We start from the raw sequence: 23,675 nt of genomic DNA, 5'->3' as shown, positions 1-23,675 counted from the left end.
ATTCGCAAACAGTTTCTCAGAACTAACTTTTCTTAGAAATGCCTACATAGGCTACATGGAAATACACTAAAAAAAAAAAAAAAAAAAAAAAAAACACTCAAAAAAATATCACTGACGTTCGACAACCTGAAAGTGTTAATATGTTAACGAGCTTGTTATTTTCTTATACAATGCAATAACACTCATATAGCTACTGTTTTTAAGTATTCACGTGTCTTTTGGCTTGACATTTTGAAATCAATGTATGAAAATGAAAATGACACAGTCTACTGTATATTATACTGTAAATTATTAGGTCCCTAAGCTACAGTAAAACGGGCTTCTTTCAGAAACTTATCATATTATTTATAATAGTAAATATTTCTACTGTTAGTTAAAAAAAATCTCAAGATATTTTTGAAGGTACTGATTTTACATAAGATACCTTATATGACGGGTATTTTAATAGTCTGTTGGAAATAATTGTCATCAACAGTCATTAAAGTCAGTGATTGGTTACCGCTGATCTCTTCTTTTCTCAACAACAGCGCCCCCATGTGTTGGTTTGCGTGATCAACAGCACATCCTGCTATAACATGATTCTCTCTGTCCCCTGGTGGAATGAACGACCTGCCCAACTCAGTAAGATGTTCTCCGCCCATCCTTTTGATGTAAACCAATCAGCGTTGAGGGCTTTCCCATTCAACAGAAGGATGGATGTAATTAAACCTACCCGTCTCCACCCCCTGATCCCTAAACCCACCCTTCTCCACCCCTTAACCTACCAATCTCCACCCCCTAGATGGGGATCCAACCATGCCCCCTGGGTCTTGTGTTCTGCAGTGAGGGGCTATTGAACTCAGACTGAGAAGCCGACTTTGGCCGACTTCAAGAAACGGCAACACACATCTCCCTCTCTATTATTTTTCTATTTTATCTACTTGTTTTCTACGTGACCCTCTAACACCTGCTCTCTTTATTCTATTTTTATTCTAAGTTGTTTTCTTTTTATTTAAAAAATGACCCTCTAGCATTATCAATTCTTTTTCTATTCTTTTGACTTTTTTTTCTTTTTATTTATTATTAAAAAAAATTGCTATAATTGTTACATATATAATTTGTTTGGTTGTGATTGCTTATTTTGTCCTCATTTTTAAGTTGCTTTGGATAAAAACATCTACTAAATGACTAAATGTAAATGTTATCTGCCCTTCTTCTGCATCTAGTTTCATTACCATCCTAAGCAAATATTGATGTGTTATAGTAATTTATTTAGTTAGTTAGCAATTTAGCTAGCCTAGTCCTGGCCATGATTTCTAAATTTCCTAAAATGTCCAGGTTTTACCCTTGTTATGTAGACGTATTTGCATTGCTTTGACTGTTCTCTTTGGATCCCACTTTTTTATAGATGCCTGCACACTATTGATCGAACTGCTTTTCAGTCATTATAGCTACCTTCAGCAAGTATGAAACAACCGAAAAACAAAGCCAAACACTGGACAATTTAATTTAGAACTCCCTGCCAAGACATGTCCAGGAAAAAGCTGTGTTATGAAAGATAATAACAAATTTGATTGTGATGTCTCTGATAATTTCTGATCAATATTGTTTAGATCATTCTTAATGACATAAATCAGATATTTTTTATTTTTTGAAAGTTGGTCAGGACAACAGAGGTGAGCACCGTGTGTGAATTCAGAGTAGGCAGGCCTACATTTCAGCAGTGCTGTAACACAAACAGAGAAATGGTGAGATCTAAATCATCTGCTCTAGTTCAACATCATATCTATGTTTGGACTACTATTACACAGTAACAGTACAGTCAATAAAACGCAGTGACACATCTCTCTTAGAGAGAGTTACACTAGTGTGTGGCCTGGGTCAAAGGTCATCCAGTCATGTGACTAGATATCTATATCCTGATTCATGACGTGAAAGCTTTACTTCAAAACTTAGTACACTGTTATGAAGGAGAGCAACTTTATGGTCTAAATAATCTTGCCTATAAGCGACTGAGGAGAAGAGTATCACTCCTGTACTCCACCAGCAGAACGGCAGTCTTTGGAAATTTCAGAAATCATGTGAGTTACTTCTGCTTTTGAAACACTTTTTAGAGTGACAGACAGAGAATATTTGACAGTATAATTGTTTTTCTGTGCACTTTTTTATTTAAATAAAGCATGTACATTTTACACATACTGTTTAGATATTGTTAATTCTGAGTTAAATCTTTACTAGTTTTACATTTAGATTTAAAAAAAACATATTTTAACATATTTATAAAAAAAATACTAAATTAAAATTGGGTTAGTGTATGTTCTGTGAGACATATTTATACTTACAAAGACATTATATAGATATTGTTAAAATGTATATAAAGTTGAATTGATTATTAATACTATTAAAAACTAACATAAATAGAAAAAAATGATTTTTAGTGCAAACAAGGGACTTAGAATTCAAACCAAAAAAAAAAATAATTTTTCTGTTGATAAGGGGAAGTGTTTTTAGGTCACTGGTGTGTGATAAATCTTATCTGTTAATATGCAGATAAAATGTGTTTTTAGGCCACAACGTCTTATATAATAACAATATAAATTATGATAATTACCCTTAAAATAATGCTTACTTTGATTAGTAAGTGGGTCAGTTTGATCACAGTTTTACAGAATTTAATCACTGAAGCTGTTTTCATTCAGCTTCTATTTTTAATTCATGCTGTGCTCTAACCCCTCGCTCATTCGTTCTCATTTTGCTCTCTCTCCCTCTCTCTTAGGGAGGAATGTCAGAATGGAATGGCAGTGGACTTGTTCCTGCATTGCTCTCTTGTTCCTGCTGTGAGTGCTGCCTGCATTTGTCCAGACAAAACTCTCTCCCCTCAAGACAAACATGCAACACTTTTTCTAGAACAGGAAGTGATGCTTCACTGTTAGACAAGAACTGACAGGATTACATGAATTTTAGATTATATTTCTATACTTACTAGTTGGTGTCAACTGGTGTATCATCTTGTATATCACCTTGTGTTTCATGGTGTATCGTTAGACATCTATCATTTGTGCATTTGTAATATATTTGTATTCCTTTGTTTTTCAGGTCTGCATTGTGTTTCTGCTCTCATTTGTACAGCGCAGAGCGAGGGCCCAGCCCTTTGAGGATCGCTTTCCATATCTCAGGGGTCGATTTGGCATTGTGGTGTGAGTTATATTAGATCAAAATCTGTAGATCTAAGTTTAATATACATGTTTTTAGATGTCTGAGTGCCTTTTTAAGTTTTAAGTGTGTGTGTGCATTTCTTTGCAGGCCGTTGGATTTCATTTGCAGTCTAAGTAACCGATGGTCTTATGGTTTTGCATTTGGTGCTATTGCTCCCAGTGTGATTCAGCTTTTCTCTGAGTCCTACACACCATTTACTGTTCCTAACTGGGCTAAAGGTAGTTTAAATATAACAATGCATAACAGTGTCATATGTTATTAAGAAGAAATGTTTCTTGAACATCAATCAATATATTAGAATGATATCTGAAGTATCATGTACCACTGAAGACACTGAAGTGTATATATATATATATATATATATATATATATATATATATATATATATATATGTATACTCCTTGTAAATATTATGAATATGTATTGTGAATATAGTCTTGACTAAAGGAGTTCTATTATCTAGTTTTAATCAAAGGAAAGTTACAGTCCATCTGCATGTGTGTCTCTTTCAGCCATTGTGTACCTAGTAGGAGCAATAGAAGTTGGTGTGGCCTACCTGCCATTCTTTGCTTGTCTTTCAACCCCACACCGATTACTAGGAGGGGTTTTAGGTCTTCTTTACACACTCACGTGGTACATGAAAACACTCTAGATTTCTGTTTGTTGTCGTAGCTGTAAAAACATTTGTGGGTTGTTGAACTGACTGTTAATTTTTTAATATTTCATGGCTTTCAGGCTCATTGTGAGACTGTATGACACGATAAGCTGTCCCTCTGGAAGGGTAGGTGAATAAGATTAATAATTAACTTTATTTTATTAATGATTAACTTATATTATTATCATATTATTATCCGTGTTCAAAATGTGCAATAGTGTCTTTGAATCTACTATAATACTTATAATTTGTAAATAACTGTGGATAAATGCAGAATTAAAGCACATTTCGCTGGTTCAGATTTTAGGTCCTTATGAGAAATTGATCATCCTGTGGCCGTTCTTCCTGTGTTTGTTTTTCCTGCTTGGACGGTTTGTGTATATCATTGTGAAGGCAGTAAGAATCCGCCTGCAGCTACTAACTGATGAGGTCAGATCATGAAGCTTGTTGTTATTTATGTTATTTTACAATAAGGTTATATTTGGTAGCATTAGTTAATCCAATCGCTAAAATAAAAACAATGAGCAATACTTTTACAGCATTTATTAATCTAGGTTAACGTTAACTTCTTCATATGCAAGTACATGTTAAATTAACATGTGCATAATGGACAAACACTGAACAGTACAGGTGTATTTATAAATTATCACAAAAGTAATATTTCTCTGATATATAGAATGAGGAGGATCTAAACTTCCATCAGTTCATATATGTACAGACTCTACTGAAACGCCCCCCTGAACGGTACACTTTCATTCAATGTTGACATGCATTTATTACTGTATTCACACCAATCACCCAATACTCATTCTTCTATTGCCCCTTAAGGCCAGAGGAAAAGAGTTGGTTTCGAAGGAAAGTGTATGACTGGGATCCTCACTTTAAATTCCCTAACAGGATGATTGGCACATCCATTATCTCTTTGATTGGCTTGTACACGGTCAGTCAGCATTCACTAATGTACACACTGTTTATTGAATTTTTAACTTAAAACTAAAAAATGCAAATGTGTTTGTTTGTTTGTAGTTGACCATAGCGGACTACAGCTTGAGTGACTACACTTTTGACAAGCTAGATGCTTTGATAGACTCACTTGGAGAGATTGCATCATCCTGTAATGAAACAAACAATGTGTTCACGTCACTCATTCCCAGGATGAACGAGTTCAGCTTTGTTGCAAGAAGTAAGATATAAGATCCACCTCTTTTTCTTCTTGTCTTTTTGTTTCTGTCTTTGCACATATTTTATACTAATGTTTAAAAGTTTGGGGTCAGTTTTTTTGTAATAAATCGTTTTTTCAGAAAGGATGCATTAAATTGATCAAAAGTGACACTAAATGTTTTTACATTGATACAAAAGATTTCTATTTCAAATTTTGAAGTATTGAATTATAATAATATTTCACAATATCACTGTTTTGACTGTATATTTGATCAAATAAATGCCTACTTTAAAAGAGGCTACTTTAAAACATTAAAAAATCTTACAGACCCCAAACATTTGAAATGTAGTTAGTAACAGACAGATGTATAGACAGACAGAAAGATACATCTGATATACAGTAAATTATTTATAGAATATTTTTTTCTCAGGGTCTTGGTTGGCGACGACTATATTTTCTACTCTGACATCTGTTACTTTCACTTTTCACGTGCTAGTATGTTACAGGTTTGTTTATTTAAGCATTCTTTACGTACAAAATTCAACAATTGAGCACTTTCAGTAATTACCCAAAGGTAGTATCATCTAAATCATTAAAAACTTTACCAAACAATGAACTGAATTTATGACTGCAGGAAACATTTAAAGAGGTTGTGGAGGGGACAGAAAACTTTTCTTCCAGAGAAGTTCCATAAACCAAGCCCCGCCGTTAGCATGGTAAGTAAAGATTTTTTTGTAAAGGGTTTCTTTGGGTTTCCTCTACGACTGAGGACAGCCATTGAAAAAGCAAATCAAAATCAAAATGCCAAATGCTTTTTTTTTCTCAGGCTGCTATAACAAGATATTCAGGCTGGCAGATTGCCTTCACTATGTGGGGTATGTAAATTTCTTTAAAAAGTTTGATTGATTGTCAATATCTTCACGGGCATCTGTCCTTGGTATGCTTTGCCTACTTTTTTAGTGTCGTAGCCAGAGTGACTCAAATATATGAAAATATTTGATGAAGTGACATCAAATGTTTGGTGTATTGATTAAAGTTATTTTTTTGTTTGTCTGTTTCTGCAGGGTTTCTGATAGTTCACTTTGTGCAGTTTCTTTTTGCCTTGCTGTTTGTGTATGGAGTCGTTCTACCGATCCAGAAGGGACACTTTCTCAGCTGGCTTTCTAGTGTAGGCATCATTCTGTGAGTTTCATTAAAGACATCTCGTAGCCAATGTCATTTTTCATGAGCATAATCATCAGGCCATATTTTTGAACTTGCATGACAAAATATTTTATAGTTAACATAATGTTAATTTATTAGGATAAGCAGCATTTTAATTGCATTAAACTGTGTTTTGTGTGATTGCAGGCTGACAATACTCTTAGTGATAGCCTTGGTGGTAGTGCAGATTATTCTGGTCCAAGTGTTTTTCCTGCAGGAGAAACTCTCACCTGACGACAAAGAAAAGCCCCTTGCACTTAACAATAGGTAGGACAACTACAAATCAAACATATGAAGCTGTAAATATGCATTGACCTTAAACGGTGTTGCTATGGTTGATAAGTTGTTGTGAGTGATAAAACATAATATGCTACTGTTGTGAATTTTGGGTAGGCCAGCTTTCTTAATGTTTTGAAAGAGGTCTCTTGTAATGTCTCCATGGGTTGCAAAAATTCAATATATATGTTTTGAAAGAGGTCTCTTGTTTTTTTTTAAATTTGGGTTGAAAATTTTAAGTTTTTTTTACTGTAAAAAAGCTGATTTTTTGGAATTATTCCAGATGAAACAGCTGTGCTACTTAATATTTTTTTGTGGAAAAACTGTATTTTTGAATGTGTTTTTTTCTTTCTCCAGGATATTGTTGCATAGAAGTAACAGCATTTATTTGAAATAGAATTTTTTGTAATTTTATAAATATCGTTATTGTTACTTTTGAACATTTTAATGTGCCCTTGCTGAATACAAGTATTGCTTTCTTTAAAAAAAAAAAAAACATAAAATACATTTTTGCCCTTTAAATCAGGGATCCTCAAATCTGGACCTCGAGGCCACTTTCCTGCAGAGTTTTCTTTAATCCAAAATACCGGAGCATGCTAATCAATGCCAATCAATGTCTTCGGGATCATTAGAAAATCACAGGCAGGTGACTTTATCAGGGTTGGAGCTAAACTGTGCAGCGCATTGGACCTCCAGGGCAAGATTTGAGGAAGGGGGATTTAGTGTATATAAAAACTTTTTTTTTTTTTTTTTAATAACCCAAGTTTTTCTTCTCCTTCCACAGAAAAGCATTCCACTGCTTTAACTACTTTTTCTTCTTCTATAATGTGGTTATGGGGTTGAGCAACTGCATTTTGCGCCTTTTAAGCAGCTGCATTGTGGGTACATGGCTGGTGTCACGCATTGACCGGACCATCATGCAGCGGGGCTATGAGTCCATGGATCCAGGTAATAATGACATTTGCAGTGTTGTTCATTGAAAAAAAAATGGTCGTTTTCTAAATATCGTTTTATTCACAAAGTAGATCAGAGGAACATGATTAGAATTAGATTAGAATTAGAATAGAATACAATTAGAATTTTATTTATTTTTATATTTGAGTCTTTTGGATAATTAATTGTATTTTATTTATTACATATATGTGGGTGATTAAATCTTTTTGCCTTTACAAGCCTTCTAATATTTTTGTACAATGGTTATAATTTACTTTTCTTTTGGGCAGGATATAGTACATGGATTGGGATGATATTTGCTGATCATTATCATAGCAACCCAGTTATGGTGTCTTTCTGCCATCTACTGCTTGGCAGAACACTGGAGAAACGAGGACCTGCAGTGTCCTCCTATGCAACTTTTAGCAATAACACAGGTAAGAATGACTCCAGATACATGACAGCACAAATTCCTTTAAACAGACATCCCATGAAATGACTGTGCCTGTCTGCTGTTTGACTGGGTGTTCAGTAGGGGGCAGAGTACGTGTGCGCTGGCTCCTGACGTACACACTGCTGAGGAACCCTGCACTCATCCTGCTGAGAAAGAGAAAGAAAACAAAACAGAACGACAACCAAGACCCACTCCTATTAGCCCGAGCAATCACCTCACAGGCTCAACAAGCAGCTGAACTGGTCAACAACAAAACTCCAGAAACAGAACCAATACAGTCAGAGATCTGAATCCGGTTCCTCAGTGTGAACACAGACTCCATCATTCCAAATTGGAGTTTTGCGTCTGTGACTATTGCACTACTGATGAAATTAACTTTTAGGGGATATAGACTTTGATAAATGTTGTCTTTCCCTTTTGATACAAAGGGCAAGAATGAGAATCTACCTTCCTATAATACATAACTGCACTCATCAAAGCCATTACATGGGGTTTTGAAGACTGGATTTTATCAGAGAACTGGACTGAGAAAATTATACATTTGAGGTCTAATGCTTGTTTGTTGGTCAAATAGTATTTTGTAATAAAGAATGTAAAATCTTTGTTTGGTGAATTAATTTTATGGTTTATGTCAAAAAAAAAAAAAAAAAGTAGTTGTTGTGATATTGTATGTGTATTGTGTTGCTATGATTATAATTAACTTTTTTTGAAATAAATAGATATGTGAATTTATTTTTATATGTTGGTCTGATATACATCTTTGTATATTAAAGTAAAAAAAAATTAATCAAAATGCTCTCTAAAAAACTTATTTCATCTCATCCCAAAATACTGTAATAAACAAAATAGCACAGTGAGCGCATGACTGTTATCACCCTGAATTCTCATAGCATGATGAATTTTATGTATCACTTTTTGCCTTCAGCACCTTAACAGAGGAAAATTATCCATTTTAATAGGTGTTAGCAACATTAAATGCTGAAGAACAATTTTCTACTCTTCATGCTGAACTTTGGGTGACTGGCCCTTTCTTTAAGCTTATTTAAGGAGTTTGGAATTCGTTTATTTATTTACTAAGTATATACCATAGAATAGCAGGCTGAATCACGTACATGTTTTCATCTTATTTAATTTTTTATTTTCTTTTAATTCTGTCTGACATTTGACCTCAAGTACTTTTTCCGATGACGTAAGACGTAGTTGGAGTGTTAGCAAATGCACGTGCGCGCGCGCGCGATATTACGGCTAAATTAGTGTGACAAAAAGATAAAAAAAAAAGACAATCAGGTGAGTTTTGTTATCAAGACTTCGATTAATAATGTATTGGATATGTTTTTATGATTTAGGGATGAGAAATGTCTTTACAGGCGAAAAGAACTAGAACAATTAAGTTAAATCAGTTATGTCGTTGGTTTAGCTAGTTAACGTTAATTAAATACTGTCTGATGAAATTTAGCCTTCCAGTCTTCCCGCCTGTCTTCTTTCTGATTTATGAGTTATTAAACGCTCATGTTTTCCATAAGTGTATAGTTATTTTGACCGATACCAACATTAGTCGAGCTGTACAATGTAAAATATTATGGGCTGCATTTTTGAGACAATGTAGGATTGAGAAAAATGAAGGATAACACGGTTAGCAAGCGAAAACTGAGAAACAAGTTTAAGATGAGCAGTCTTTCAAATAGTATACATGATAACTTGTTTTAATGTAATATGTGACCCTGGACTACAAAATCAGTCACAAGAGTCAATTGAAGGGACATAATCTGAAAGCTGAACAAATAAGCTTTCCATTGATGTATGGTTTGTTAGGATAGGACAATATTTGGCTGAGATAACTTGAGATAATTTGAAAATCTGGAATCTGAGGGTGCAAAAATAAATAAAAAGAGAAAGTCGCCTTTAAAGTTGTCCAAATGAAGTTCTTAGCAATGCATATTAATGATCAAAAATTAAGTTTTGATATATTTACAGTAGGAAATTTACAGAATATCTTCATGGAACATGATCTTTACTTAATTTCTAATGATTTTTGACTTAAAAGAGAGATTTTTACTCCTATGACCCTGTATTGCTAGCTATTGCTAAAAATACATGTGTGCTTCTTATGACCGGTTTTGTGGTCCAGGGTCACATATGTACATTTATGCTATTTTCATACATTAAAAAAGGAGAAAAAGTGAAAACACACCATTGTTATTGTGTGCAAACACACAATAACAACAAATTGATTTCATGTGTGCAATCATTATTAAAGGTTCTTGAGAAAAATAGTTATTTTTAATATCAGGAAGTTTTACCATGGTTATATTATATGACCTGACCATAACTGGATATTTCAATTCTGAAATGTGATGGTATTGCGATTATCTCTTGACTTTGTTGTGGACATTATGGGCACTTTGTTGTTATATAGCTAAGCTCTAAACATTAGGTTATTAGTATTAATTACCATTCATAATTAACTATAAACTTTTAAAGCATTTTTGGGTGGCTTTTACTCTGAGTCTGAATGTGTCTGTGATGCCCAAAATGCTGTAGCCTGTAGTTTGACAGCTCAGTAAGTTAAAAAAAAATGCTGTCTGTTCTGTGTTGGATGCGGTTCTGTGTCTTCATTAGATTGACTTTGTGTTTGAGTGCAGGATGAGTGATGTGGAGTTGGTGAAGAAGATGCTGCGAGCTGTTCTTCAGAGCAGTAAGCACGGTGTGGCCATGACCCGTCTGCAGGGAGATTACCGGGCTCTGACGGGAGAGATAATCCCTTACCGGCAGTTTGGACACGGCAGTCTAGAGAGTTTTCTGCACAGCCTTCCCGGTGTGGTGCGGCTCGAACGCTCCAGTGCTGGAGAGGTGATGCTTTCAGTTAATCTGGTGATACACCACATACCTTTATGTGTTTTGGTAGATAATATAGTACTTATATCTACATGTGTTTATAGCATAATATGTATACATGCACACTACTGGTCAAAAGTTTGGATTTATTTAATTGAAAATACAGCAAAAACTGTAATGTGAAACATTGCAGTTTTAAAATAACTGTGTTCTGTTTAAAATATATATATATATATATATATATATACATATATATATATATATATATATATATATATATTTAAAATGGAATGTACAGAAATCACAGAATGCACATGATCATCACATTTGATTATTTGCACAGCCCTAATAGAAAACAGTTATTTTTAAGTTATGTTTCACATTTACATTTACTGAATTTTTTATGATGGACTTTAACTTTATTTGTATGTTTGTAGGTCATGTGTTTTGCCGGTGTGTGTGAGGAGACGGCACACATCGCACAGCTGGTCGCCCGGCAGAAGAATGTAAAGAAGTCCGGCTGCTCTAAATTACTGAACTTTCAAATGAGAGCGAAGTCTTCATCTCTGTTTTCACATAACGGTAACATGCACACACAAAAATCCAGAGTGAAAGACATACTGTTTGACTGATATCACATAGGGGTGTGGCATGAGATCACCATGAGAAGGTGACGATATCCTCGTGCAGACCTTTCAGATATATTTGCATTACACTGGCCCTTTCACCACTGGTATGTAATGTAAGGTATGCAAGATATTATGTTCACATCAGGCAAGTGGCCGCACAATAAGCAGCAAAATTACACAGTGAAGTCTTTATCCAGTCATTAAAACAGAATTCACAGTTTTAACTTGGTATTTCACGGAATTTCTTAAATTTTGAATTAATTAGCCAAAAGTAGGTCATTACACTTAAATCAAATCACGATATGGACTAGTATCTGTAAATATAAAGCCTCAAAAGTCAATTTAAATATGAATCCTGCATGTTCTGCCTGTCTCTGTTAATGAATTGCGCAGATGCGCGGTTTACACACACACACACACACACACACACACTGTGATGCTCGCGGTGATTTCAGCATCTGCCGTCTCACTAAATGAGGACGTAAACACATGAACAACATCTCCAGAACTGCTCCGAGAGTCACTTCATGAGCATTTTACCGTTTGATTTGTGTAAAACTAGCGTTATATCCCATACACAGAACTGTAAAGGTATTCACGGCAACCCGCCAAAATAAAAGTCCGGTTTGAAATAACGACAATAGAATGTACTGTACACAGCCTACTACTACTAGTACTACTACTAAAATGAAACAAACATTATTTTAAAGTAATAATCACACAACATTTCTTCCGTGTTTTTATTTTAATAGTAACTCTTTGTTTGCCAAAAAATAAAGTTTGCTTAGTTTTCAATAATTAAATGATAAATGATGAAGTCAATGTTTTATGCCTTCATTTGATAACCAGAAAAATGAAAATACACAACACAGAATTTCTGAGGGGAAAAATTCATAAGGCTACTTTAAGAAAAAATAAAATGAATAAATTAAGTTGTGTTATGCATTCAAATAGTTAGACATGCTAAAACACAGAATTTGGTAACAATAACAAATATAAATAATATGGTGCGAAAAAACTAAAACATTTCATAGGGCCCTAAACATGTATTTTTTTGTAAAACTTTTAATAAATTGATGTGAAAATGTATATACTATTAAAAAGGAGTTGAGAAAAATTAAATGGAAAAAAAAAACGTGGAAAAAAAGTGGAAATCAGTTTACTAAATAGTAAACTTGACTGACTGATACTTTAAAGGGATATTATTTGTGTTGTTTATTATTTATTTTTATGTATACTATATAATTTTGTGCAATTACTTGCCTGTCAGTTTAGTTTGTGGCAAAACCTTTTGCAGTGTTTACATGTTGTTTATACCTGCATAAAATTTATTAAATTATGTTTAATTTCATAAGTTCAATTTGATTTCAAAATGCACCTACATTTTTTTTGCATTTTGTGTATTTCAGTTGAATAAAAGACAAATTTCCCTATATATTTCATCATTGAGGATTTCTTTAAAAAAGTTGAAAAATCTTGTCTCGTTCTTGTGAGCCCAGTCTCGTGTCTCTAAATAGTTTTCTTCAGTTGTCTTTTTGAAGTATTTTTTTTAACACACATGACCTTTAATAACCACATTAATCTACATAGTGGATTAACTCTTTGACATCCAAGTTTGTTTGATCACATCCCAATAGGGTCCTTATTAAAGGTATTGCTGTGCGTTTGCCACTAAGCTTGTCTGTATATGTGTGCTGAGTATATCTGTGCCAGGCAGTCCCAATAACACGCTATTGCTATAAACTGTTTAGCATCCTTCGAGGAATGTGCTTATTTATTGATATGGTTTAACTGTTTTGGTCTTCGCAGTCAAACCTCGCATGTCTCTGCGGCAACCGGGCCACATGACTCATCCCTCTCGAAGCTCTGCATCCAAGTCTAGTTTTTACCCTAACCAGCGGCAGATTTACAGTACTGACCTCCCCTCCTCCCGGGTTCCTACTCGGCAACTGAACAGGAAGTCACCAGGGTGAGTGATGTGAGACAAAACATTCTCAATAAATTCATCCCAACACTTACACTGTGTGTGATTTTAGGTTAGAGGGGAAAACATTTGCAACCAGCAAAGTCAATACGGGGATAAAGACCAGTGGGACGCCAGGTAAAACTCTGTTTTGCCCTTTTAAAAATCTTTGTTTTTCTTGTCTTTCAGTTTGTCCTCATGACAATTGCAAAATTGGATCAGATACAACAAAATACTGAAACATAAACTTATTACGAAACCTAATGCTTAAACCTAGGCTTCTTTTTCTGCCTTGCAAGTGATGATAAAGGAATGAGTCCTAAAAGCTGGAAAGTCATGCATCTGTGGTTTAGTTTGCATATACCCTAATTTCTGCCGATTATCCACTGCTACTGTAAAAAAGAACGTGGGTACAACGTCCGGTGAAGCAGGAAGTAGTATACCAATGGTATTTTGTGTTTTTTCTGTACTTTTCCTCTGTCGGGCCAGTGCTTTCAGTAGGCCGGGCGGGGCTAATAGCCTCAGACTTGAAGCACCGAGCCCAAAATCATGCTGTGTTTCCACCGTCAGGCCAGAAGCTCCACTGCGCTTCACTGAAACCCACCTTTGCATGCCTTTCTGGAACAACGACACGCAACCCTATCATTTCACCAACAAAGAGAAGTTATCAGAAGTTATGTTTCTGGTTATTTGTAGTCACAGACAGTTTAGGTCTACATCACATTTAGAAAGAATGATCATTTCTTATAATTTTCCATAAAAAATACGACCATGAGTGTCTTTAGCACACTCTCCAGTCCCAATACATTGTTATATTTTCAGTAATAAAAACAGAGGGAGCTCCCGAACAAAAACTAGGTTAATGATTTATGACATAAAGCGGAGCAAAATATGAACATCAGGTATAAAGAGAGGAGACTTATTGACAGATAAAATATTTAAATAAATAAATCCATCACTTGTCTGATTACTCTTCAGGCAGACGTATTTACTATGTTTACCATGGTAATGCGTGCATAGTCTTTTTTGATCATAATCTACATCCGATCTCAAACAGAAGTTATTTCGAACACTCGCTGCAGTCTGAAAGTGAGTTTTGAGCTGAAATTTTTTAGAAGTCTTTAATGTTTATGTTAGCTGGTAACTATATGAAATGTTCCGCAGCGCTGACACTCTTGACATGTTTACTTTTAACCAGAAGACACTCCCACTTTTGACGCAAGGCCTCATGGGGTGTAGGATACTTGTGGGTACACTGCTCAAAAAAACTTAAAGGAACACTTTTTAATAAAGTCAATTAAACTCCTGGGATACTGATCTGGGCCTGTATTCACAAACCATCTTATGGCTAAAAGTAGCTCATAACTGGCTGATTTAAGAGAATTTTTTTTAAATAATGGGCGTGTCGGTCCTAAATTTAGGACTCCTAAATTTTTGCTCCAAGAGTATTTCAAAAAGTGTTTTAGCACTAAAACTAGCTCCTAAATCTGAAACGTTAGGAGTAGTGAAGAGGAGTCCTAAGTCGATAAGACCAAGTCACAACTATCCTAAAATTGCTGTTGCCAGCAGTCTGCCTCGGAACATAAATAATTGAGAAACATTTAAGAATAATGAGCTTTTAAAAAGGTATTGCCTTTGGTTTTAGAGGTTATACCATCTCCAAATTTTCCTTTGATTATATTCTTGTTTTCATTAACCAGTTGGGCAAGAAGTAACAGCTGTTTTTGCGCCAGTTTGGTTTTCTTTTACATTAGCATGTATTACTATCAACCATGATTATTCTACTCTGTTAATTAAAAGGCTGTTAATATGCATATCTGCTAAGTGTTTACGAGAAGCATACATGTAATTAGCTGAACATATACTTGTTTAATTAGTGACACTTAGCCTGCATTTTAAAATCTTTATTTGAATGTGACAATTAACTTTTTTATTTTTTTATTCTTTGAATATGGCAACATATTGCGCTCTAAAATATTTCTATATATAAATTTCTGACAGAGACTATCTGCCAATCACTTTGTGCATAGTTAGTAAGCTTGCTGACATTATCCATAGCAACAAGGTCAACCCCACCCTTACTCTTAGCTTAAGACTTCTTTTTTTAGTAAAAGTTTGTCTCAGCAGCTTTGTGAATAGGTTTTAAGAGAAAACTCTTAGCTAAAAACTTTACTGCTATTTAGAATAACTTTTAGTGGTAAGATAAAATGTTTTGTGAATATGGGCCCTGGTCAGTTAAGTACGAGAGGGGGTTGTTAATCAGTTTCATCTGCTTTGGTGTTAATGAAATTACAGACTTGACAATGGCACCCTGACTGCCATTAGGTATCGGGATGAAATCCTTGCACCCATTGTCAGACCCTATGCTGGTGGAGTGGGTCCTGGGTTCCTCCTGGTCCACGACAATGTCTGGCCCGGCGAGAGTATGCAGGCAGTTCCTGGAGGATGAAGGAATTGATACCACTGAATGGCCCCCACGCTTGCCTGACCTAAATCCAATAGAATACCTCTGGGACATTATGTTTCGGTCCATCCGACGCCGCCAAGTTGCACCTCAGACTGTCCAGGAGCTCAGTGATGCCCTGGTCCAAATACCCCCAGGACTCCATCTGTCGTCTCATTAGGAGCATGCCCCGACATTGTCAGGCATGCATACAAGCACATGGGGGCCATATAAAACTACAGAGTACTATTTTGAGTTGCTGCAATTAAAATTTCAGCAAAATGGAGTAGCCTGCTGCATAATTTTTTCACTTTGATTTTTGGGATGTCTTTGAATTCAGCCCTCTGTAGTTTGATGATTTTAATTTCCATCAAACAATGTGGCATGCTTTCGTTCCAAACACATTACCCAGTCCATATCAGTATAGATATCCAGCATGATATTTTCCCCATTGAGATCTGATGTGTTTTCAAAGTTTTCCTTTAATTTTTTTGAGCAGTGTATTTATTGGTCACATATTATTTTTTGCAATAATCCAGAAGCCAAAGGTACTGCCATATTGGCTTTCTGTCGTGGGAACCAGGGTGATGCTAACTTTTGGGTTGGCCTTAAAAAAATCATCACTGCAGCACTCCGTTTTCTTTCAGGATGTACTAATTTTGTGTCATCTCTGTTTTTGTTATTCAGTCAAACTGAGTGTGATGTTTGTTGTGTTGTTTCTTCAGCTCAGCAAAAGCCTGTAAACAGTGCTGATGTTGAGGTGGTTCAGGGTCGAGTTAAACAGCTTTTGCAGAAATACTGCAGTGGAGTCTGGCTGTCAAAAATCCCTCAGCTCTATAGGATTATGTTCCAGGAAGAGCTCCATATGCACAAAGAATTGGCGACATGGACGCACATCTGCACTGTGAGAAAACTAAAATACACAAACACATGCTGACTACTAAAATTAATCAACCTGTCTGCTCAAATTGAAATAAGATCTTGATCAGTGTTATTATCATTAACTAAAACTATTAGAATTTTTTTTTATAAATATTATATGAAAAACTTAAAAAGAGAGAGAAATGTCCCTTGTTGGCTAATTGAAAGTCAAAGTTGAGCATTAAAATTACTTAATGCATATATATATATATATAATATATATTAATATATATATTAATATATAATATTTTGCTTAATATATATATATATATATAAATGAATAATGGGACCATGGACCCCAAAACCAGTCATAAGGGTAAATCTTTGGATATAGGGATTTATAAATCATCTGAATTTTTATTTATATATATTTTTTGCTATATTTATGTACTATCGCATATTAATATTTTTACCTAACCTGTTGTCTACGTGATTCAACTCCTATAAAATTGCATTTTACTAATGAAGAAAAACAGACTGAATGTGTGAAAGACATATGACAATGTTTATAGGATGCATTGAGGAGGAGCCCACACTACACTCAGTGGCCTAGTGATGCTTATGGTCCGTGATATTGGTACAGATTCTGTGTAATGAACAATTCTTTATGACTGAATATTTCAAGTTAGAAAAAAACATTTAGTTCCCAGGTCATCTACAAGATGGATTAAAATGCTGATGAAGTCAAGAAAGATGAGACATAAACACATGACAGTATCACTGAAATGTTAAAAAAAAAAAAAATAAACGTGTGTTTATTCTGTGGCACATAAAACAAATTAAGTGTTTTTTTTCTTATAGGAGCCAACTGAATTTTTTTTTTTTTTTTTGTCTGGAGCCCTGCTCAATAATATGTAATGTTTTTATGGTGGGCTGTGGTCACTATAACCCACCATTTTATGGAAAAGAACCATACAGGATAAATAAATGATTACAATTTACACTTTTGGGTGAACTATTCCTTTGTGTAATAAAGTTGTTGACCGTTATATTGTACGTGATGCTTTACGTTTTCTTTTTCAATTCTCTCCTTAGGTTGAAAAGCCAGGCAGCAATAACATAGTTGACCGTCTGGTGTATCCTGTCTTGGAACCTGCCCCAAAACCAAGCACTGTGCCTGCTGTAGCTCCATTCAAGCAGTCTTCCAATGCAAAACAGCCAACACCTGCACAGCAAACTACCCGCATCCTCAGAACTCTTGCCATTAACATTCCTCCTTCAGCCCAGAAATCCAAGCCACCTTTGAGCCCAACATCACCCAATTCCACCAAGCTGGATTTCAGTTTCCCTGAAACACCCAAAGCTCACTCTCACTCACCCATCACCCCTCCTTCCACTCCACCTTCTCACCAGCCTCTGACTCCAGAGATCAAGCAGAAGCTGCGGCAGCTGCTCAGTAAATACAGCCAGGGCCTGTGGGCCCATGCACTTCCACAACTTTTCCAGGAGGCCTTTGGGTACTTTTGACCTCTGTCACTTTGGATCAATTTAATGCATCCTTATTGAATAAAAGTACTAATTTCTTTAAAAAACATTACAATTGAAACAGTAATGTACTTGTGATTTTTGAATGCACAAGAGACATTCATACACTGTTGTGACAGATATTGTTTTGATCATTTCTAGCTGTCAATTTGTATTTTAATGTATGAGAGAGTATCACAGTGCTTATTTTTCCCAGTGAAATTTTTTTTTTTTTTTCTTGTTTCTCAGGTGCGTGTTTTCACCAAATGTGCTGGAGGATCTGTCTCTTTTAGCAGATGCATGTATGGTTGAGTACCCCATGCCAGACAATCGAAAGAGAGCCATACTGTACGCACTACCATGCCAGGTGCAGACACAGCCTCGTCCTCGCCCACCACCGCTGGTTTTGCCCTACACCGGCAACCCACATGTACCTCCTCTGATCATCCCAACAACAGATTTCCTTTCCGTTTTGGTGATGGAGGTCAGCAGCACAGACAATATTGTTCTCAGGTATAGCTCAAAAAACCAATATTTTACTAGATGCAAGATTCTTCTCTAGTTCTGTATCATTTGGATTATTTAAGGTTGTGGATTCACAATGATGTCTTATTTTTCAGGTTTGTAGGGGAAGGCTACTCTAAAGCTCTGGAGGTGTTGGAGGAGGCCATGCTACAATTCTATAATACAGTTGGAGCTGGACTTTGTCTTCTCTCTCCAAAAATTGGACAACTGGTGGCAGCTGCTATAGAGGACGATGCAGTACTGAGAGCTCAGGTCCACCTGATCTTAGAGGACACTGTGAAGGTATCAGAGTCTGTGTATAAGACAAAGTCAGTTTGCATTAGATGTAATTCAAACTTTTCCTTTTTCGTAGGTGTACTGTGTGGATCACGGGTTCTTTGAGGTGGTCAGCAGGAAGAAGATACTACAGCTGAGGGATCAATTCCTGACTCTTCCCTTCCAGGCAACCACGTGCCAACTTGCAGGTAATACTCATCAGAGGCTTTTATGTATATGTGAGAATGGAAGTTAAACTGTATAATTGTTTTTTTCCATAACAGAAAAAAAACCCCAGAGTTGTCTGAATTGTGAGAGAGAAAGTCGCGATCACCTTTTTATGTTTTTATTTTGTGGTGAAAGTAAGCTTCCATATGTGAGAGAGTTATAAGTTATGTAATGTTGTGTTCTCTTTCACTGTCTTGAATGTTAGGTTTGGAGCCGTTCAGTACAGATGGGGTAGTTCTGAAGACTCTGGAGTCATTAGCTGTTGGCCGTACACTATTGGTTGAGATTGTGGAGAGAGAGGACACACCAGCTATTGTGCTGTATGACACTTCTGAGAACGAGGATGTGAACGTGAATGCTGTATGCTTGAAAGCCCTGCAGGATAAGTCCATGGAGAATCCTCTACAGGTCTATCAGAATTACATAAAATTGCTGCACATTTTCAGAAAATCTTTTCTATATTTACTAAATGAATAAATAATAATGCCCCCTCCTCCATTTATTCAGGTGAACAGCGTGTACACAAACGTGTGCGTGACAAATGTGTGCTCTGATGGCAGTATTTACTGTCAGTTGCCTTCTCGAGGCCAGGCCAAACTCAAAGACATCATGGACAAAATTGAAGCACACTTCATCTCGCAGGTATAATCGTTAAATTCAGTTTTTAAGGCTTCTTTTAAGAGGTTTAAATGATTGTCAGAGCACTAAATGTTTTTTCTGTGTTTCTAATTAACATGGGAGCTGTTGGTGTCCAAACCGTTCTGCGGGAAAGTGTGTCTAGCTAAATACAAAGGCAAATGGGCGAGAGCAGAGGTGAGAAGATCCCTTCATCCACACATTTAAACTGGCATTTGTTCAGTGACAATTAGGGCTGCACAATATATTGAAATAATGTTGAATATCAAATTATAGTGCAGCATGGCACTGTGTTAATTTAAACGTGCGTTTCTTGATATGATGTTCTGGAGTTGGTCACTTGTAATGTGCAGTTTAAAACACAGTGTGTGTCACCTATTTCACTAGATTTGTATTCTACCGGTTGACAACAAATGAGAAGCTTTAAAAGCTTCATGTGGTTTTCCACCATAATAAACGTAACTGTTTAACTTGAAAATGAAGAATGTTAATGTTAGATGTTAATATTAGTATTATAATTTAGCAGATGTATTTCACAGTGTGATATGTATTTTTGTTTATTAATCAGAACTATCATAATTATCACAAAGAATGGTCAAAAACAGTGGAAATGTGGCCTCTTATAAATGGAAAGATTTTTTTAAAGGTTTGAATTGGTTCCTGTAAGAATGTACCCAAGTATGAACACTCATATTTTTCAAGTTTATTCCACATAGTTCAGCCCTAAAAGGATGGTTTGCTTTTGATAAAAAAATTGATAAAAATTCATTGTTCAGACATTTTTCACCATTTCTTTATTTTACGCAAATTTACTTCAGTCATTCTAGACAAATATAGCGATTCATATTTCCATTGCTTACATGAATGTGTGTTGCATCTGTGTATAGATCATTAACCTTCATGGTAGTCAAGTGTTGGACATTCTGTTTTTGGATCTGGGACTTCCTGCTTCTCTGGAGGTTAGTGAGCTCAGAGAGATCCCCCCAATCTTCCTCAAAGAGCTCATCACCATTCCACCTCAGGTACACGCATAGATGTCTTGGTCATTTTCTTGCATATTTGTTTCCATTCATGCTCATCGCTTGCAAGTGTGCAGGTCATTGTTTCAGTTGCATCATGAATCAAGCAGTGAGTTTTTCCACTTGTTTGATTAATAAAATAACTCTTTTTGCATGTAGTGAATTTTTTTTTTTGGATCAAGTTTACTTTGTAGCATTTCATTAGTCTGTTTTATGAATGAAAGTAATTGTTTCTGGCTCTGTAGGCTATAAAGTGTATTCTGGAGGAACTGAATGCAGATGGGAGTGTTTGGCCTCCTGAAGCTGTTCTGTGGTTGAGAGAGACAGTCCTCAACAAAGTCCCAAGTTGCATGAAGGTCTTGCACATTCAGTTATTGTTTACTCAATGTATTTAAATTTTTTTTGACATTCTTACTGTAAAGTTTATCCATTTATTGGCATGTGTGTTGTGTTTAGATAGTGAAGCTTGATGAGACCAGGACTGTGCATATCTACCTCTTCACTGGTAACGGAGCCCAGGACCTTCAGAGCAGTGTTAACTGTCAGCTTGCCTCCTGTCCATTCTGGCAGCGGGATATCCACTTCAGCAAGATCACCAGGGTTTCCGAACCTATCCTTCCTGAGGCAGGGGACAGCCCCTATACAGCTCTTGCACTGTCTAATGGCCTCACACTGCCCCCTCAGCTGGACTTACCAGGGGTCGGACAAAACATGGATGTGTTTGTGTCGGTTGCATGCCACCCTGGGCACTTTGTGCTACAGCTGTGGCAGCATCTGTACAAGCTGGTGGTGCTGATGGGAGAAATGATCCTGTTCTACAACAAACAGGAAGTAACCCAAATCAACATCCAGAAGAATAACGTCTACGCTGCCAAGATCGACAATAAGTGAGATTTGAGTGGCACCTCTGATTATATTTCCACAACCTTCTGGGCAACTAAATCATTGTCTTTTTTTTCTTTCACTCTCCTGTTGTCTTTTCACCTCTGTCTTTATTTATAGTTGGCATCGTGTTTTGGTAAAGGGCGTCTTAACCAATGGCTTGGTCTCTGTGTATGAGTTGGATTATGGGAAGTATGAGTTGATCAACTATTCCCAGCTCCAGCCTCTCATTGATGAGTTCAGACAGCTGCCGTTCCAGGGAATTTCTGCTCAGCTGGCTGGTAAGAGAGCTGGCTGGTAGCCTTATGTTATATATAAAATGCCTATTGTTGGCAAGTAGATGAAAAATGTTTAAAGGAAGTACAGTAAAAATCTAGCAAAACATTTTTTTTTTACTGAAAGAACACAAGGAATAATATTTTACTTTATTTGTATATACACCAGTAGAACACATTAAAAATAACAAATGGTAATATTTCACTGGAAGGTTTTTTTTTTTTTTAAAACCTAGTACCACACAGGGACTTCCATGAACAGTTTTCAGAGATTGCGCAAACAAATTGTAGAATCGGTGGTTCTGAACCAATTAAATTTAAGTGTTTTTATTTGAAACTAATCATGACAATAGTCTGCTTGCATAGTCTTCACTAATGTTTAACAACCAGATAAAAATGCTAGAAAAAATAAATAAATAAAAATTCATGATACTGAGTAGAGGTCTGCAAGCCCGTCGGGTCCCAATGGGGCCCCGACACACTGAATCCATTCGGGCTGGGCTCGGGCCATTTATTTATTTATTTATTTATTTATTTATTAAATTGGGCTCTGGTCACACTCGGGCTCATTTAGCTTCTCTCCTTTTTTTGTGCCCATATATCCACAGAGCACACATAGGCTACTGTATGAAATATTGTTATAGTGATTTTATTATAAATATTATACATCACCTAAAAAAAAAAATCTGAGATCTGAATCCCAAATCTGAGACAGTAATATAAGCTGTTTTGGGAGATGGGGGGAAAAAGATGGTCTTGGGTTGAGAATTCTAATAAGCTGTCGGACAAGAGCAGGTCTAGATTTTAGACCTGTGCAAGGCTCTAATACAGAGTCGGTTTTATGTTGTCAACAAAAAATCTAATACATTGTAAATATTTGATGTATCACCCAGCCCTATTGCAAAATTCTGATTTGCATGTGTAATGTTTGTTTTCAGGGGTCAAGCAAGGGTTCTGGGCTGAGGAAGCTTCTATGGTGTTCCGGAACCATGTTGAGAAGAAGCCGCTGGTGGCTCAGATCGAGTCATTTGAGGAGGGGGATTGGCCCTGGGAGCGTAAAATCTCTGTCTACCTAGTGGACACCACACATGAGGACAATGACATCTGGATCCACAACATTATGGTGGAGTTTTTAGATGAGATCAACAGAGCAGCTTGAGACTGTCACCACTTCCCTTTCCAAGAACCATGCTGAAACTTTGAGTCTGAAGAAAACTAGAATTCAAGAGCATTGACTCTAGATGTGTTTGGTGGGTCATTTTATTCATGCATGGTCAAGAATTGTGTTATCGTTCTGAATGCCATGGAAAAGGGATTTCTTTACCTGTTTTTGCTGTTATATAAATAATACTACAAATAGTAATAGTATGCCATTCCCAAAATTAACTCGTTAATACCTGAACAACCTTCCTTTTTGTGTCTTTACAATAGGGCCATTTGTCTAACTAATTAGATTTTCATGTGTGTATTGTGTGAGACACCACTGCTTGTATTGTTTATACTCTTATTGGCTTTTGCACTGGTTTGTTTGCAGTCTTATTGTGTGTTTTCTAAACGGAGAATGGCCTAATTGTAATAGAACATTTGCGTTCAGATGCTCAGGTTTGTTTTATTTCCAAGTTGGCAGTCGGTTCGGAGAATTAAAAAATACAACAGTACACGCTTGGGTGACTGTCATTTGTCTTTGCAACTTGATATCGGTTAAAATGTAGCCTTGAGTTG

At 36.0% G+C, this 23,675-nt stretch overlaps 2 protein-coding genes across 3 annotated transcripts; both read left to right on the top strand.

The window, feature by feature from the left end:
• Positions 1 to 1,899: 1,899 nt before the first annotated feature.
• LOC109094589 (stimulated by retinoic acid gene 6 protein-like) lies at positions 1,900 to 8,480 on the top strand. Of its 2 annotated transcripts, none has more exons than XM_019108311.2 (18): positions 1,900 to 2,060; positions 2,756 to 2,816; positions 3,076 to 3,176; positions 3,283 to 3,413; positions 3,708 to 3,828; positions 3,931 to 3,976; positions 4,151 to 4,279; positions 4,527 to 4,594; positions 4,679 to 4,790; positions 4,877 to 5,033; positions 5,443 to 5,518; positions 5,647 to 5,728; positions 5,839 to 5,887; positions 6,077 to 6,194; positions 6,363 to 6,482; positions 7,276 to 7,439; positions 7,715 to 7,861; positions 7,960 to 8,480. In XM_019108311.2, coding segments are annotated over exons 1-18 (1,893 nt in total). In that variant the 5' UTR covers positions 1,900 to 2,058; the 3' UTR covers positions 8,169 to 8,480. The 2 variants fall into 2 exon arrangements, with proteins under 2 accessions (XP_018963856.1, XP_018963850.1); XM_019108305.2 differs by having other exon boundaries at positions 1,901 to 2,060; positions 7,957 to 8,480.
• A 586-nt stretch (positions 8,481 to 9,066) lies between these two features.
• LOC109090602 (tudor domain-containing protein 7A-like) lies at positions 9,067 to 23,603 on the top strand. Its single transcript, XM_042716809.1, has 18 exons — positions 9,067 to 9,165; positions 10,521 to 10,728; positions 11,151 to 11,295; positions 13,152 to 13,311; positions 13,379 to 13,443; positions 16,474 to 16,652; positions 17,705 to 18,126; positions 18,383 to 18,646; positions 18,754 to 18,940; positions 19,011 to 19,122; positions 19,347 to 19,549; positions 19,649 to 19,783; positions 19,871 to 19,954; positions 20,665 to 20,799; positions 21,042 to 21,152; positions 21,253 to 21,683; positions 21,799 to 21,959; positions 22,892 to 23,603. The coding sequence occupies exons 2-18, from the start codon at positions 10,522 to 10,524 to the stop codon at positions 23,110 to 23,112; spliced, it is 3,222 nt and encodes a 1,073-aa protein (XP_042572743.1). The 5' UTR covers positions 9,067 to 9,165; position 10,521; the 3' UTR covers positions 23,113 to 23,603.
• Positions 23,604 to 23,675: the final 72 nt, after the last annotated feature.

This window comes from Cyprinus carpio, chromosome B1, assembly GCF_018340385.1.
Source record: "Cyprinus carpio isolate SPL01 chromosome B1, ASM1834038v1, whole genome shotgun sequence".
Taxonomy (NCBI): Eukaryota; Metazoa; Chordata; class Actinopteri; order Cypriniformes; family Cyprinidae; genus Cyprinus; species Cyprinus carpio.
Note: the sequence above shows the minus strand (reverse complement) of the source record. Positions and strands in the feature narration are given on the sequence as shown.